Source organism: Macaca fascicularis, chromosome X (genome assembly GCF_037993035.2).
Source record: "Macaca fascicularis isolate 582-1 chromosome X, T2T-MFA8v1.1".
Lineage (NCBI taxonomy): Eukaryota > Metazoa > Chordata > Mammalia > Primates > Cercopithecidae > Macaca > Macaca fascicularis.
The window spans coordinates 13,530,359-13,548,267 of NC_088395.1; the positions used below are offsets into that span (position 1 = coordinate 13,530,359).

The window sequence follows — 17,909 nt, forward strand, 5'->3', positions numbered from 1 at the left end:
TGTGCTACTGCACTGTACTAGCCTGGGTAACAGCAAGAATCCATCTCAAAAAAAAAAAAAAAAAAAAACCTACAGAGATGCACATCCTCTGTGCTTCTTATGGCTTCTCTAGCATTTATTGCGGGCTGTGATTTGCTTTTAATTTTCAGTACACCTTGTGACTTGCTCAGCTTGCATAGTTGATAAGCTGTAAAATTGGAATTATAACCACTTTTAATTATCTTTTTCTCTGCCTCACTCATACAGCCCCAAGGATGGGGGTATCTAACCATATATAAATTACACTAATGGTCATAGTATTTGTCAGTGAACATGTCCCTCGTATTTCTTCAAGATTCATCAAAGCCAGAATCCTTTCTAAAATTAACTATGTGAGGCAAAAAGTGATACAGAGAAAGGAAAATATGGACAACTATGGTTACTTTGGCTTTTCTGTAGTCTGAGTTTTGTCTATCAGTGAATAACATCTCAGTGCTACGATATTATGCACGTGTGGTAACATTTCTCTTCAGTGTGTGGGAAAGCATGTGGCACATAAAAAGTGCTTAGTTAATATTTACTGTAAATGTGTCGCGAGGAAATGATTCCGCTCAGGTGGTCTGGGCATTTCTTATTTGGCATCTTTTATTCCCTTCCTCAATTTGTCATTGATATTCCATTACATAGTATTGCAAAGGTTTCTTGAGGTTATCCTTTAAACAAATTCTATTTTTTAAAAATATGGCAGCTTTTTTATCTATTGATTTTGAAATGATGTATTTTACCCACACCTTCTATGTCAGTTTCTATACTAAAATAGCTAAAATGGAAGTGTCTGTAGTTGCTGAATTTTTAGGAATAAATGAATTAAAGTATGTGTGTTAATTTTACATAGTTAGGGAGCTAGTGAACTGTTTGGTATCATTGTGACAGCTTCCACAGGCTGCATGGTGTTTGTCTGGCTTTGGGAATCCTCATATGACTTTGGCAGGTATTGGAGTTTGGAGGCTCTTCACCACAGGAGTGCTTCTATTTCCTTTTGGAACCAAAAGGGCAGATGGTAACAGCTGGGAAAGGGAAGTGAAACGGTGAAAATGTGCCTTTTGGTATTGCTAATCCGGGTATAATGCCCTTGGCGGTTGGCTCTCAGGACTGCGCTTAGTCCCTGAGCACAAAAGGTCTTACCTTGGTTGGGGGTGGGCAGATGGTACAGGTGGATTGGAAGTGACTGTCTGATTATCATTTGGGATTGAGTCTGTTGTGTGCTATGTAAATTTAATTTACCCCTTTGCTCTGTGTGTCGGTTGAGACCAACTGAAAAGTGATTGTTTTCAGTAAATAACCTTATGATAATACGACCCTTCATCTTGTGTGATTGAGTTTTGGGACCCAGTTTATTGGATCAAGGAAGGGTTTTACTGGGCATTTTATGTTCAGAGGTCATATCCCTGGCTTTAGTATTGAGGACTTTGAAGTTTACACATTGTCATGTTCAGCGCCCTCAGGTGCTCCTGTGCCATAGATAAGTTCCTGCACTGATAACAGTCTTTCCAGAAAAATGACTGAGGAGCTCATATTTAGTCATTCTGATTCTCAGGTATCAACTTGAACTGAAGGATGACTACATCATTAGAACTAATCGACTGATTGAAGATGAAAGGAAGAATAAAGGTGATGTGTAGGGGGGAAATAAGCTGTATTTTTCAGTTCTGCTGTAGGTTATTAGCTTCCCAAGTTGGGCCTGTTCCATATTCTAAAAAATATAGCTTACACTTCATTGTTTCTACAAAATTACATTTTTGTAATTTTAATTTTATAAATTAAAAAAAAAAATTGTCTTCACTGCCTTTTGAGAAACCTTCATGTTTAATAATTTGTATATTCACAAAGGCCAGTGATTTATCATGGATATTTTATCCAACTTTATTTCATATATTTTGATAAATCTGCAGTTGTCAGGAAAGTAGCAGCAACTTACTGCCATCAAGTACGTATTACTCCTAACCATGAGAGACTTTATTTTTCACTTACGGAAAACTTCAACTTCTCTGTCCCCTGTGACCTAGTTTCTTATTTCTTTTGCTTCTAATGTATTTTTATGCTTTACGGTATTTTTACTTGATGTATAACCTTCTGAACTCTTGTGTACATTGGCCTGAGACTATGGAAGTTGAATAATTTTTCAATCTTCAGATGTTTTACATTTCAATGTATTTCTAGGAAATTGCTGCAACAAGAAGTTGAAGTTTTGGTGGAAATTTCAAGAAGATTCTTGGGAGTAAACCAGGGTTGGGTAGTTGATGTTGACCCAGATACCCGATGTGTGGCTACTGTCTTTTTTTTGTTTGTTTTAGAGATGGAGTCTTGCTCTGTTGCCCAGGCTGGAGTACAGTGGCACAATCTCGGCTCACTGCAGCCTCCGCCTCCTGGGTTCAAGTGATTCTTGTGCCTCAGCCTCCCAAGTAGCTGGGACTACAGGTGTGCGCCACCATGCCCTGCTAAATTTTGTAGAGACAGAGTTTCACCTTGTTGGCCAGGCTGGTCTCGAACTCCTGACCTCAGGTGATCCGCCTGCCTTGGTCTCTCAAAGTGCTGGTATTACAGGCATGAGCCATTGTGCCCAGCCTCTTTTACTAGCTTGTGGAGACTAATACTTCTTTTATGAATTAGTACCATTATGTATATAACAAATTATGGTTTGATGATATACCTACATAGACTTGTGTTAGATGAAGTGAAAACTACAAAATACTAACTACAATATAGTAACAGACAGATCTTTGTCTTCAAGGAAGTTAAGAGCTGTGGGTATTAGGGCTCTGTGCTTTGAGCAGATGGTATAACTCTGGTTAGCATGTGTAGCAAGTGGAATTTCACCACATACATGACGGTTATAGCTTCACATCACCTGTTGGGTAATAGGGTTTATTTCTTACTTGCCCCCTACCTCTGCTATTTGGATTGTGAAATAGTGGTCATTAGGTCTGACATACTGGCCATGAATATTAAATGGCTTTTGTATTCACTAGGAAAACATTATGGTGTTTAATTGGTGGGCTCTTTTTTCAGAAAAAGCTGTTCATTTGCAAGAGGAGCTCACAGCTATTAATTCAAAAAAGGAGGAACTCAATCAATCTGTAAATCGTGTGAAAGAACTTGAGGTAATTGTTAAGCATATTGGTTTTTGAAATAGATTTTAAGCAATATATGAAATTTTAGTCATACATAATTTATCCTAAGTCATCCTCTTGAGGTGTTTCGACTGCCATTTATATGGCTAAGAAGGTGATGGCTGAAGTTAATTCAACAGTTCTTAATTTCAATCAGTGTCACATAGGAAAGCGTAGATAGAGCTTTGGGTCCTGGAGTCCTGCTTAAATCCTGTCTGTGTCTCTAACTGATTGTGTGTCACTAGGGAAGTTCTGTGACTGCAGGTTCCTGAGCTGTAAACTAAGATGTTTTCCACATTATAGGGTTGTTGAGGGAATTCAGTAAGCTAACTTACGTGCCTAGTTCATAGCGGGTGGCCATTACTGTTAGTTTCTACATCAGCCTGTTCTCTCCTTCCATCAGCAGCAGGTAAAAAAGTTCCTGTCATTACATTGTTATCTTACAGATTAAAACAAAATGAGGTGCATTTTTCACATATCATTGCTTCTTTACTTTTCTATTCATTCATGTGCTTACTGTCTGAAGGATGAAGCTGGAACTTTAGGTACTTACAACATATTTTGTATATAAAATTTATTTTAGCAACTTTGACTTATGTGAGAACTTTGTAGGCTTTTGTACTCAAATATGGTATATATTATACTAAGAAAAGGGAAGCACTTCACAACATGTTACAGAATCTTTCTTTCTTTCTAGACAGAGTCTTGTTCTTTCGCCCAGGCTGGAGTGCAGTGGTGTGATCTTGGCTCACTGCAACCAACTTCCACCTCCCAGGTTCAAGTGATTCTCATGTCTCAGCCTCCTGAGTAGCTGGGATTACAGCCATGTGCCACCACGCCCAGCTAATTTTTGTATTTTTAGTAGAGATGGGGTTTCGCCATGTTGCCCAGGGTGGTCTCCTGAGCTCAAGCAATCCTCTTGCCTCAGCCTCCCAAAGTGCTACGATTACAGGCGTGAACCACCATGCCCAGCCATTTTTATCTTACCTTTTCATATTTAAAAAATATATATTGCTATGATGGGTAATTGTTGTTGGGTTCTTGGTTGCCTCTGGAAAATGGGATGATAATCTTAGAAGGACTTGCTTCATGGGATGGTGACCTATAAAACTTCTGCCTCAACTGTAGGGCAGAAGATAATTTTCGTTATTGTAGTTAGAGTCTTACTGCAGAGAGTCAGACTTCTGTCCAGTGACCTTAATTAAATTGTGACACCATGCTTAAAGGAGCCTGCCAGCTTTTACTTTTGCAGTACTGTAAAGTCATTATTCAAATGTAAATTTTCCTTTTTGAATTTTAGCTTGAATTAGAGTCTGTCAAAGCACAGTCTTTGGCAATAACAAAACAAAACCATATGCTGAATGAAAAGGTTAAAGAGATGAGTGATTATTCACTACTAAAAGAAGAGAAACTGGAGCTTCTGGCACAAAATAAATTACTTAAACAACAACTGGAAGAGAGTAGAAATGAAAACTTGCGTCTCCTAAACCGTATGTATTTTTCTTTTTTTCTGACTTGCATGTTTTAGTAACTTGTATTAGGTCAGTATTATAAAACTATGCTTTGTACTTGTATAAGGTAGGGGGGCTTAAATTGGGAAGATTTATAAAATTAAGATTCTTGGATTAAATTAAGATTCTTGGATTAAATTTTATAAATTTAATTCTTGGATTAAATTAAATTTATAAAATTAAGATTCTTGGATTAAACTCTGCAAACCTGCTTTAGGTGGTATCAAGGCTTCCCTTGCCCTCTCACTGGTGGCCAGTGGGGACACCAGCCTCTACATACAGTAGCTCTAGGCTGGCCACTGCCTCATGGCCAAGTGAGGTCATAGTGCCTGTGATGACCTCTTCCGGGTGCTCTGCACCACCTCCCTCTCTCCAGTGCTGAGAATTTCTCCCTCCCCTGATTCTCAAGGCCCAAGGAGCGCTAACAGTGTGGCTCTGTTACTAGCCCAGGGAACTCCACCATCCTTTGTGCATATCCTGAATAAGTCAACCTTTATTAAAGGGTTCTTAGATGACCTTGACTGTGACAGCCATCTGCCTTCTGCTTGGATCCCAACTGCTGCTGTCAGATGCCCAGATCATATTGGATCCCAGGGCTGTCATCAACAGTTAGACCAGAGAGAGAGCTCCTTCTGTGCATGGTAGAGGAGAGAAACAGGCTTTCAGGTTAATTTGAGGATTTGAAAGAGTTCTTTTACTTGGAGTAGGGCTCCAAGGGTAATAAAGTTTGCATTAACATGCACTAAATTCTTTTGTTGTGAAATTTGAGAGTCAGGATTGCTCTGAGCTCATTTAATAGACTTATTATCATATTTATTGCGTGAGTACAAAGCAAAGGAACACTTTAAAACCCCTTTAACAGTTTTTGTTAAGTGAAATAACTTAAGGTTGATAATGACTAGGATTTTTTTTACCTTGTTAGGCCTAGCTCGGCCAGCTCCTGAACTTGCAGTCTTTCAGAAAGAACTACGGAAAGCTGAAAAGGCTATAGTGGTTGAGCATGAGGAGTTCGAAAGCCGCAGGCAAGCTCTGCATAAACAACTGCAAGATGAAGTGAGTATTGCTCTTCTTCAGTTCTAGTGTGATGCCAGTACACTTCATAGATATGTAAACTTGGCACAAGTCATACTAGTGTAAATCAGATTTATTTTAACATCAAACATTACTCTCCCAAATATGCTAAAGGTATCCTTTCTCATCTGAGAAAATTTTGCAGTGATAATATGACTTTATATTCGTAGTAGTAATAAAATGGAGAAGAAAGCAAATTCACCTAAATATAAAATTTTCTGAGTGCCTGATGGTACCCACTGTTATCTCTCGATTCTCACCCTGAGAAGTATTACAAACATTCACTGTGTCTTCTGATTTCTGCCTGCATGCCCTAGAATTCTTTGATATGACTGAAAAAGATGGTGAAAAACTTGTTTGTTCTGCTTGTGTTTTTTTTTTAATAGGGACCCTCTTGTTTACTGTCATAAAGCTTCTTGAAATTGGCAGAACAAAAAGAGTACAAACATGATAAGAGAATTTTTCCTTTTGAAGCAAGCTGTGATTTGTTTTACATGGATTTCTTTTCCTATTCTGAATCTTTTCAGATTGAGCATTCTGCACAGCTGAAGGCCCAGATTCTGGGTTACAAAGCTTCTGTAAAGAGGTTAACTACTCAGGTTGCCGATTTAAAATTGCAACTGAAACAAACTCAGACAGGTTAGAGACATTTTAACCCATAAATATTTTTGTGTGTATAAAGCTTCTGGTGTCTGTGAAAATGTAATGATCATAATTTATTGAATATTAATTATTGTGTTAGAGGAAAAGCCATAGAAATATGTGTCATCTTAGAAGTAAAACTCCCTATCCATTTTGGTAATACCATCTGGATCATCAGCAAAAGTGATTTGCTTCATAGGTGCCTCATGGCTTGGGAGAGTCTCATGCCCCAATAGGAAAGGCATGGTGGTGACATAGAAGTCCCCACATTCATTCTAGGATTTCCTTTTTTATTTGTAACCCCAATGTTAACACCAATTCAGTAGTTTTACGGATTCCTTGATAGATATATAAATATACAGGACAAGCAGGGTGGTTTAGCAAAAAGAACATTGCCCTCAGAATCAGAGAACTGTTCTTCTTTTGGACCCCAGTTTTGAAGTTGTTTGACCTTGGGCATGTTACTTTAACTTCCTTGGGCCTCAATCTCCTCATTTGTAATGGGGATAATAATACCTACTGAGCCATGATGAAAAAGATGAAATGAAATGGGTTTCAGTCCAGTACCTGGGACATAAAAGACACTCAGGAAATGGTTATTGGTATCATTTTATTATTGTGTCTTCACTGTGGATGCATCTCTGCCCCTTCCTACTTCGTAAGAAGGATATTGAAGTTTAGATACTTTCTTCTTCAGTTGCTTTCAAGCTCAAAGAAAGTACGTACGTGTTACCAGTTCAACTAGGTCTGAGCCTTCCTCATTCCCACCTGCATTCTTTCCTTATCAGCTCCTTGCTCTCTTCTACCAGCACTTGTTTTATTTTTATCTCTACTCATTTCTACTTTTTTCTGTTCCTCATTTTCTTTCAATTCTGTTTGCAAAACTTCTCACAGCTGAAGTCATAGCAGTCTCCTATCAATAAAAAATAGTTGAATGAGGATAGAACCCTTTCGCATGCATGTGTTGCCGAGGGCAAACTTTTTTCTTGCAGCATCACAGGGAGGCATTGCAGGAGAGTGGGGCACACGCACTGGCTTTGCATTAGGAAAGCCCAGTAGCTCTTAGACCTGCTAACCGTGTGACCCAGCCTCAGTAAGCTTTAGTTCCCCCATCTGTAAAATCGGAACAGTGAGAGTTCCTTGACCACAGTGTTGTTGTGAATGCAGGTCCTCACTTCCTTATATGAAACTCAGGCCATATGCTGTGGATTTCACACTAGCCCTGGGAGTTCTGAACAGCATCCTATAGTAAAACACATTAATTATTTTGCAGTCAACTGTATGAATATTCATGCTGGGATAAATAAAGATTATAAATGGGTTTACATCAGTTCAGGTCAAACTTTTCAGCCAAATGAGTTCAAGTCTGGTTAGGCTTTGCCACCAAATAAATTATGAATAAATTTTCAGTTCTCAGAGCCTTGTGGATTTCAAAATTGTGCATAATGGATTCTGAAATTATATCGCGTTACAAAAGACATATGAAGCTGTAGGTGGTATAATAAGCTCTCAATAAATGTTAGTGGTTATCATTACCATGGCTTCAGAAACTTTAACGTGCAAGTTTGTCCTTATTACTTTCTTCCATTTTTCAAAAAAATAATATTCTCGAGTATATTTTCTTCTCTGCCTTGTTCACTCACTTCTGAAATTTGCTTTTTGTACCCTGCAGCCCTAGAGAATGAAGTGTACTGCAATCCAAAGCAGTCTGTGATCGATCGTTCTGTCAATGGATTAATAAATGGCAACATGGTGCCTCTCAATGATGAGATAAGTGGGGATTTCTTGAACAGTCCTTTTAAACATGAAAAAGTTCTAGCACGTATGGTTGCATCAAGGATCACAAATTATCCAAATGCATGGGTGGAGGGTAGTTCCCCTGATTCTGACCTTGAGTTTGTAGCCAATACTAAGGCAAGGGTCAAAGAGCTTCAGCAAGAGGCTGAACGCTTGGAAAAGGCTTTCAGAAGTTACCATCGGAGAGTCATTAAAAACTCTGCCAAAAGCCCACTAGCAGCAAAGAGCCCACCATCTCTGCACTTGCTGGAAGCCTTCAAAAACATTACTTCGAGTTCCCCGGAAAGACATATCTTTGGAGAGGACAGAGTTGTCTGTGAGCAGCCTCAAGTGGGCACACTTAAAGAAGAAAGGAATGACGTCTTGGAAGCACTGACAGGCAGTGCAGCCTCGAGGCTCCACGGGGGCACTTCCTCCAGACGCCTCTCTTCCACACCCCTTCCAAAAGCAAAAAGAAGCCTCGAAAGTGAAATGTATCTAGAAGGTAAGCCACCCGCACAAAGGGTTGTGGGGTGCTCTGGAGTTGGGTAGCCACCCTGCCCACGACACGGGTTGCTGTGAGGGTCACCGGGCCAGAGTGGCAAGGTCTGGTGTTTGCTTGGCACACAGAACTGTTTAGAGAGTGATAGTCGCCTTTCCTTTGCTGCCTGTTGGTTTCATGCATTTCATTATTGCCACTGCAATTTAATTTAGTGCTTGAATCATTAGTTTTGTGGATCTTATGCATCATAGTTGGCTTTTTGTGAGGATAACAGTTTATTTTCAAACTAATAGAGCTCTTTAGAAACCACGTTGGTATCTTCTCCATGCAATTGATAATATTCTTTCCTTGGTTCTTTCTGCACCTTAGGTCTGAGCAGATCACACGTTGTTTCCCCCAGTCCTTGTCCTGACAGAATGCCCCTACCATCACCCACTGAGTCTAGGCACAGCCTCTCCATCCCTCCCGTCTCCAGCCCTACGGAGCAGAAAGTGGGGTAAGTATAATGTTCTGATTGATTAGCTTCAGCTGAATCATGTTATTTGCTGTATCAGCCTTCACTTTTTTTACTGGGATTTTTTTTTTTTGGAGATAATTATTATAGATCATGTGGCAGTATAGAATTTGCAATCAGATTGCAAAATGATGTGGCATTTTTGAGAATCATCTAAATTACCTGGAGAGAAAAAGATTGTTTTTAGCAAATAAGTGAATAATGCTTATTTGCTAAACTTGATATATGGACCATGCAATCTGGTGTAAATAAGCATCTTCCTGGTTCTGTGAATAGACTTGGTTTATTAAGATAAAAAACAAATGTACAAAATCTGAAAGCAAACAAATGGAGGTTATTTCTAAAGTTGGAACAATTTTACACATCATTAAAAAGTCATTTAAAAATATTTTGGCATTGAAATATAAACAGATAAGGTTCTGACCTGCATATCATTGAAATAAATTCAAATGTGGTAGTGGGCTCTGGAGTAGAGTATGATTGTTGAAACAGGAAGGAGTGGATGTTTTTAGAAACAGGCCACTGGGTCAGCCAGGCTGTGATTTGAGTGATGAGCAGACTCCTACCCATACCTGGGCCCCACAGCAGAGAGAACTGACTCCTTAGTTCTGGGCTCCAGCCTGGGCATCTGCATGTTAATGTAGTTCTCTGCCACATGGGCCTGTCATGGTCCTAAAGCTTTTTTTTTTTTTTTTTTTTTGTGATAAGCCAAAAGGATAAGACACACACATGCTGAATTAGGGCACTTTGCTCACTCAAGGTTGTGGTATTGCATCTTCAGCTGGTTCATGCTGATAGTATGCAGAATTTTTTTTCAGAAATGTTTTATGGTTATTTCCTAGGAATAGCATTCAGAGTACAACATTATTCTTTATTAACAACTGTAGTATCTACTTCACAGCATGAAATAGTTACAAGGAGTAACTGAGTAAACAGGTATTAATTGCTGAGAACAATGCCTAGTGGTGGTGGTGAGGTGGAGCTATTCTTTACAAGACAAAGAGAAAAGGAATTTTGTAGAGCCTTTTCTTGAGTCACAAAAGGCTTTTTGTCACCTTGTGCTCTTTGGTTTTCCATTATTAAAACTTCACATTCATGAATTTTATCCTTCCAATCTAGTCTTTATCAAAGACAAACTGAACTTCAGGACAAAAGTGAATTTTCAGATGTGGACAAGCTAGCTTTTAAGGATAATGAGGAATTTGAATCATCTTTTGAATGTAAGTTCAAATATAAGTATCAGTTTTTATAAGTTGAAAATCCAGAAAGCTTAGTTTTGGTGAAACGTATCCATTGGTTTAAAAAGAAAAGCAGTTACAAATTGGGTCATTATTATTTTGTGATACAACCACAAGTACAGATGTATCACCTCATTTTTCTCTCATGAAGATTTTCATGCATGTGTCTGTTTACTTTTTAAAAATTTCAGTATGACTAATAATTTCAGAGTTTGAGCTAATTTTTTAGCTTATAAATGAACTATTAACATCAGATTTTAAATAATTATCAGATTTTAAATAAGTGATTTTTCTTAATTTATTTTTACCTTTTTATAGAATACAACAATGTTTATTTATATTTTTTTTGAGATGGAGTCTGTCTGTGTTGCCCAGGCTGGAGTACAGTAGTCCGACCTAGGCTCACTGCAACCTCCTTCCTCCTCCCAGGTCCAAGCGATTCATCTACCTCAGCCTCCCAAGTAGCTGGGACCGCAGGCACACACCACCACACCCAGCTAGTTGTTTTGTATTTTTAGTAGAGATGAGGTTTCACCATATCGGCCAGGCTGCTCTTGAGCTCCTGACCTCAAGTGATCCGCCCGCCTCGGCCTCCCAAAGTGCTGGGATTACAGGCATGAGCCACCATGCCTGGCGTAAGGATGTTATTTTCTAAATTTACTGATTCTGTTGATTGCCTCAGATTTACAAAACCTCATTTTTAGTAAAAGAATGGAGATAAAAGAATATTAAGAGTCCAGAAACTCGTGTCCTGGCTATGGCTCTGCCTTAGACTGTCTCACTTTGTAGCCACTTTGTAAGTGTAAAATAAGCATGTAGAGCCTATCATCTCTAAGGTTCTTTCTTTATATTTGTATATAAGCTGTTGGTTAGCCTTGTAAACTTCATCTTCAAATCTGAAAATGTAATATTTTGAACAGTTAAATGAGAGGGCTTGGTAAATTTTGTGAATATTTGTTAAAGTCTTTGTGTTAAATCATTGATAGTTTAATGGAATTCAAATGATTATCAGCAAGCCAATTGAATTCTTCACTGTCACTGGGTTGATTTTCCTGTTGGGTAACGAATCTAATTTTGTAAACAAAGTTAATTCTTTCAAGTACAAAAACACTCTGACAAGCAAATACGTTGGCAAGTGGTTATGTTGGGAACTTCATGGAATCCTGTTAGGAAAGGGCGCACCCAGTTACTTTGGCTTCAGTTCCCGTTCTCCAGTCAGTTGCCCCCACACTGCACTGCCCTTCTTTGTCTTGGTGTTATTATTAAGGACTCATGGGATAATTGTTTGTGCCTCATGCAGCTGCAGGGAACGGGCCAAGGCAGTTGGAAATGGATGGGCTCTCTCCTGCCGGGGATATGCCTCATGTGGATGCTGCTGCAGCTGCTGTGCCCCTCTCATATCAGCACCCAAGTAAGTTCTTTTTTTGAACTAACAGTCAGCAGAGTCGCATACTAAATACCAGTCTGTGTGCTCTGTGAATTATTTCATGTATCACTGAAGTCTTCTTGTAGGTGTAAATTAGTCAAAATCTTGGGTTGGGGAGTTATAGTGGCATTATATTGTTAACGACATTTCTGAAGTAATTCCCACGTGAACATGTAAAGACAGTGCTGAGGAAAGGACACGTTGGAAGAAAAGGCTTCTCATTTAGCTTCTCAGGCCAGTTGCTTAAAAAGTGTTTTCATTAACTCTTCAGTGCCTGGAATAGTAGTTGGACTTTTCCCCAAGACTCTTCTACAAAAACTGTTCCATGGGGACCTTATCATTTTGGGAAATCACCGTGAAAAATTGAAGTAATAATTAACTTCTATCATATATCTTTAATGTGATTGTAACATTTAAATATTATTTATTTTTCTATCTACTTGTTTGCTTTGTGTCATAAGAAATTAGGACAGAAAAACTTTGTATTTCAATCTTCGGAAAAGCTATGACACCAAGTTAGCTTAGCACTAGAGGAAAACTGGCCATCAGACTTCTCTTGTCTGGCCCACTTCCTCTTTCCTCTTCTCCAGATTACCTACTTCCCTCACTGGGGGTGAAGGGAGATGGCAAGAGAGCCATGGGAGCTTTGTGCTTTGTTCCAGGGCTCAGCCAACAGCCAGGTCCTTTTCTTCTTGGACCAAGTGTTTAATCCTCAAAGCTGAAAGGAATTTTCTCAAGTAAAGCCACCTCTTAGTCCCTCCCAAACATTGGAAAAACATACCCAAAACATACCCAAAACCCGTTAGCAGTTTCTTGGTTTTAGTCATGGTACTCAGGAACGTATAAAATTACTGAAAGAGGCAAGAGATTTTGAGAGGGTTGATTTTGCTGATTCCAGAGTAAATCTGCTTTGGAAAGTGTTCAATGAGACTTGATCTAGAGCCTTCTCTCTGCTGGGCACTTTGCTCAGGGCTGAGCCTGTAGCTCAAGCCCTCACCTTCCTGGATTTCTAGTAGGGGAGGCAGATAGTCAGCAGGCCATCACCCAGGACCGCAGCAGGGAGGGAGGGAATAGGGGCCGCGGCCACAAGAGGGAGTGTCTACAGGCACCCATTTGGCACAGACCCGAGCGAGGGAATACAAATAATGTGATAGGATAAGGGAAATCAGCTGAGTAACTAGGTGTTCTGCCACTGAGATGCAACATAGATTATAATATTGGCTTTAAAAATTATTAAGCAGCATGGTGAGTGACATTTTGGTTATTGAGAAATTGTTATATTTGTCATTTCACCTCTTCATCTGGGCACAAAGGGAATTCAAAAAGTCTGAAATCTGGTGTCTCAGAGGTGCCCCATGGACATACTTCCTTTCTTTCCCCTTGTGTCCAAGAGGTTTCTGTATACTACCCTGCAACTACCAAATATACACCAGAGCAGAGAAGCAGCTCACTCTTCCTCTTTATTTTGTAATTGGTACTTAAACAACATTCCTATTTTGAGATTACTATTCCATATAAGAGAGCGATCTTGTTTAGGAGTAACCATTTTTTCTTCTTCTAGCAAGGAGGAAGTTGCATTTCTGCCTGTGGAAATGATCAACTATCTCCTCTGGTATTTTAATTTCATGAGAAGGATTCAGAAGAGATGCGGGGAGAGAGAAGAAACTGTGTTGCTTCTCTCCTATTGGTAAAACTCAGTTCCTGCTGATCGCTTTAGAACAAGGCACAGCAAAAAGGTTCAAAGTCCTCTGCTGAACCTATGAATTTTTCTGCTTATTAGCATTGCTTGGGTTAAAAAAAAAAAAAAAAAATGTAGGTTATGGGTCAGAGCCAGAAGAGAAAGGTCAGCATAATTGTCTCTGGGATTGGGGTCTAATTAAACTTTTGAGATGTAGGGACCTGTGCCAAGATGCAGAGAGAACAGACAAGTAATTAAAATATGGGCCTTGCCTGGAAGGAATAGAAGTGGAAGAAACAAATATGTGTAGTTTTTGACAAAGCAGGTACAAGATATCCTGCAAGTAAGATGCTGGAGTGGTTACTTGTCACTTCAGGAATGAGGAGGAGGTGGCATTTCAGTTGGGTCTTGAACAGCATTTCAGACTTTGTGAGAGCAAGGGAGTGCTACAGACTGAGGAGACAGTGAAGGTGAATGCTGAGCAAGGAAGATACAGCCATGGCCAGGCCCCAGTGAGTGGGTTGGTACAGATGAAATATTTCTAGTACAAAGTTGGTGGTGATGTAGGAAATCAGTCTGGAAAGAAAAGGGCAGATTGTCAGAGCCTGGACTACCATGGCATTGGACTCTATCAGAGTGGAGATACTGCACACACAGCAGATCCACATCTTCCTGTCAGGAAATGACTGGTGCAGATGACCACAGGTTGTTGAAAGGCAGAGACCGGCTTCAGGGAGAGCCTTGACTGGGCTGTTTCAGTAGTCCAGGAAGATGGTGAGAAGGGCCCCTGTTGCAGCCACAGGACAGGGAGTGTGAACCTGCAAGCGCTGGTGGCTGAGTGGTTGGAGGGTAGAAAGAGCATGATTGAAGGACTGGGACGATCACGCTCAGGACGAAGCTGGTGCTGTGGGGTTTCCACATGCGGATGACAGGGAACTATCAGAAATGTGGACGTGAGGCTAGGGAGAGAGATCAGGAGTAGAGGAAAAGATATGGAAAGGATCCATATACAAGTGATCGCTAAAACCCAAGGAAGGGCTGCCGTCAGTTTGGAGGAAGTGGGGAATGAGCAGTGAGATGGGTGGAATGGCCGGTGGGGAGGGCAGTGGTGTGATTTCTGTTCTGTTTTGTTGGGGTAGGACAGACTTGAGCATCTTTATGGGAGTAAGACTTCTAAAACTACTGTGTACAGAAATAGGGATTAATGGCCCAGTCAGGGTCCTAAAGATAGGGGAGGGATTACAATCAAAGGCAGAGGCAGAAATGCAGGGTTTGCCTTGGAAAGGAGGGAGGAGATCTGTGAAGAGGATGAGAGCATGTGACATGGAGGGAGGACAATTGGAGTTGGTCATGGTGAGGATGACTTGTTATTTGTCTTAGCCAAGTGAAGTAGGGTGCAGTTCAAGGAGTGGGGTTGGGGGCTTGAAGTGAGTGAAAATGAAACAGTGACTTGAAGCAGGTCACAGAGTCAACTAAAAGCCAAGCAGAGTCTCCGTGGGTCTTGGCAAGGGCTTCTGCAGACTGGTCCTGCATTCATTTGAACAGTCTGATACTGGAAGCTACTCTTTATTTTCTGTCCTATTAGGTGTAGATCAGAAACAAATTGAAGAACAAAAGGAAGAAGAAAAAATACGGGAACAGCAAGTGAAAGAACGAAGGCAGAGAGAAGAAAGAAGGCAGAGTAATCTACAAGAAGTTTTAGAAAGGGAACGAAGAGAACTAGAAAAACTGTATCAGGAAAGGGTAATAAGTATGACTTGATTTTCTGTACTGGTTGCTCCGTTGTACACCTTTCGTAAGTACATTGAGCTCAGGGAGGGGAGTCAATTGGTATACAAAGTCAGAGGAACGGCAGGTGCCTTAAAAGGCATCCCTGTCCTCTCCTGGTCTTACAGACAGTGAGAAAGGCTGCACAGAATGTGCAGCTTAGGAGTTTTGTAGTAAAGGATGGTTTTTGAAGGTAATTTTTGTACATTCTCATCTGATCCTTAAAACAAGCCTGTAAAAAAGGTAGACTGTGCTTTGCTGCAGAACTTTGCTTTGAAAACAGGGTTTAAAGAAGAGGCTGTCAGTGTCAGCTAGCTGGGACTAGAACCCAAGGGAGGAGATGGCTGCCAGTCCATGGTTGCTTCCAGGGGCACACATTCCCTTCCTCCTTCCTCTAGTTCTCTTCTTGCCTTCTGTGTCCCGATTCTGGTCCTAGCAGATGGATTACTCTGTCCACTTAACATGCCTGCTAAGTCTTGCTTTAATTACTCTAACATATGAATGTTCCTTGGACTTCTGGTTAATTCAAGTCTAAAGCACAGGACACTTGCCGATTAATACCTTCCTTGAGATGACATATTTGTCTTCCTTTGATGATAGCAATGACTTCAATTTTAAAAATTAGTCCTCTGGCACACAGGCTGTACTTCAAGGATCGGGATTAATATTAGTGCATTTTTAAAATACATAAAGTTTTACAAATATATTTGTGTATTTTCTGTTTTGGTGCCTATTTTATAGAGGATGATTGAAGAATCACTGAAGATTGAAATGGAAAATGAATTAGAAATGGAAAATGAATTAGAAATGAGTAATCAAGAAATGAAAGACAAATCTGCTCACAGTGAAAATCCTTTAGAGAAATACATGAAAATCATCCAGCAGGAGCAAGACCAGCAGTCAGCAGATAAGGTGCCAGTGCCATGGACAGGGCAATCTGTGGGTGGGGGACATCCAGGGCTTCCGTGGTTTAACTTCTTGGGATGGGAATCCATCTTCTCCATTGAAGACAAAAAGGTGTGAAAAGTATAGAAAATCCAAAGTTCAAATGGAACCTTGAGTCTTTTAAATATTCTACTCTTTTGACAAAAACTCACTAGCTTTTTTGCTTAAGGTAAAAGATTTAAGAGGTTTTAAAAGTTGGGGTGGCTCATTAAGAACAAGGAAGAAAAGATCTATCATATAACAAATGCATTAGTACTGACATTAATATTTTATGTAAGTCTGTAGTAATATGGGTGTTAAATGCATACCCTATAGTTTATTTTGATGTGCTTGCTAAATTTCATGTTTAAAAGTCACCTCTTTTTTAGACTTTTAAATTACATATATATTTCAAAAATGGTTCTTAAAGTATTTCATAAAATTAATGCATATCTAATTTCAAAATTTTCCACCCCCTCCATGTAATCAGAGCTCAAAAAAGATGGTCCAAGAAGGCTCCCTAGTGGACACGCTGCAATCTAGTGACAAAGTTGAAAGGTACCTGTTTTCCCTACATACTGTTTCATACACAAACTGTTAATTGCTCATTTTGTCAGCCAAGAGAAACGGTTAGATGTTTGAGATTGCCTGTAAGAAGTTATTGAATCAGTCAAAATTACTGACTATAAAAACAATTGAGTTTTTTAACTTGTGAAACTGATCCTGATATAAATTGTAAGCTAGGGCAGAAACCCCCCAGGGAAGGAATTGAGAACAAATAAACTTGACACAAATTTTTACATTTTAATTTTTGTCTTTCCCTAATTTAGTTTAACAGGCTTTTCTCATGAAGAACCAGATGACTCTTGGTAACCATGTTTGCTGCCCAGCTTCTAACTTACATACCATGAGAAGTTACATAACATTTACTCCTTTGTAAATGTTTCTCTATCATCAGACAAAACTCAATAAAAATGTGTGTAATCCAGTGTGGTTTTTTTTTTGTTTTGTTTTGTTTTTCATAATTTTGATACCACAGTGTGTGAACCAAGAATAATCTAGTCACGTGAAACCTCTTCTCCAGTCATAGTATTTCTCATTCATTATAATAAAAGGAACTGGCTTTTAACCTCATTTTTACCTTAAATTTTTAAATGAGTATATCTTATTGGTCAATCTATCTTATTGGTCAACTCCAGGCCTACATTTTGGAAGTTTAAGCTGTGTTCTTTTCTCTCCAAAGTTGGGCTGCTACCTGTAAAACAGGTTATTTTTCTCAGCATACTCCTGTTTTGTCCCTGAACATAAAAACAGATTTTTCTAGGCATTAGAAATAGTAAGATATTGCCTCTGGTCTTTACTTTTGACATCTGTGGTTTGAATGTATGTGTCCCTCCAAAATTCATATGTTGGAATTTAAACCCCCCCAGTGTGACAGAATTAAGAGGTGGCACCTTTCACAGGTGACTAAGAGTGGGATTAGTGACCTTATAAAAGGGCTCAATGGAACTAGTGAGGCCCTTTTGCCCTTCCACCATTTGAAGACACTGTATTGGTCCCCTCTGGAGAACACAGCAACAAGGCACCATCTTGGAAGCAGAGACCGGGCCTTCACCAGACATCCAACCTGCCAGTGCCTTGATCTTGGACTTCCCAGCTTCAAACGGTAAGAAACACATTTCTGGTCTTTATAAGTCACCCAGTCTAAGTT

General features: G+C 39.7%; 1 protein-coding gene across 14 annotated transcripts in view; it reads left to right on the top strand.

The window, feature by feature from the left end:
• The window catches only part of OFD1 (OFD1 centriole and centriolar satellite protein), a 46,202-nt gene that overhangs the window by 17,570 nt on the left and 10,723 nt on the right, over positions 1 to 17,909 (top strand). For 4 of the 14 annotated variants that reach the window (XM_065538585.1, XM_074030249.1, XM_065538583.1 and 1 more), the window contains 13 exons: positions 1,577 to 1,650; positions 3,049 to 3,140; positions 4,450 to 4,639; positions 5,583 to 5,713; positions 6,259 to 6,370; positions 8,046 to 8,654; positions 9,021 to 9,147; positions 10,285 to 10,385; positions 11,704 to 11,814; positions 15,093 to 15,250; positions 16,016 to 16,186; positions 16,689 to 16,756; positions 17,029 to 17,186. In XM_065538585.1, coding sequence (XP_065394657.1) covers positions 1,577 to 1,650; positions 3,049 to 3,140; positions 4,450 to 4,639; positions 5,583 to 5,713; positions 6,259 to 6,370; positions 8,046 to 8,654; positions 9,021 to 9,147; positions 10,285 to 10,385; positions 11,704 to 11,814; positions 15,093 to 15,250; positions 16,016 to 16,186; positions 16,689 to 16,756; positions 17,029 to 17,071 — 1,987 coding nt within the window. In that variant the 3' untranslated portion in view covers positions 17,072 to 17,186. Of the gene's footprint in view, positions 1 to 1,576; positions 1,651 to 3,048; positions 3,141 to 4,449; positions 4,640 to 5,582; positions 5,714 to 6,258; positions 6,371 to 8,045; positions 8,655 to 9,020; positions 9,148 to 10,284; positions 10,386 to 11,703; positions 11,815 to 13,390; positions 13,565 to 15,092; positions 15,251 to 16,015; positions 16,187 to 16,688; positions 16,757 to 17,028; positions 17,187 to 17,661; positions 17,865 to 17,909 lie in introns of those variants that run through there. The other 10 variants (XR_012430383.1, XR_010584431.2, XR_012430384.1 and 7 more) reach the window with 6 other exon arrangements.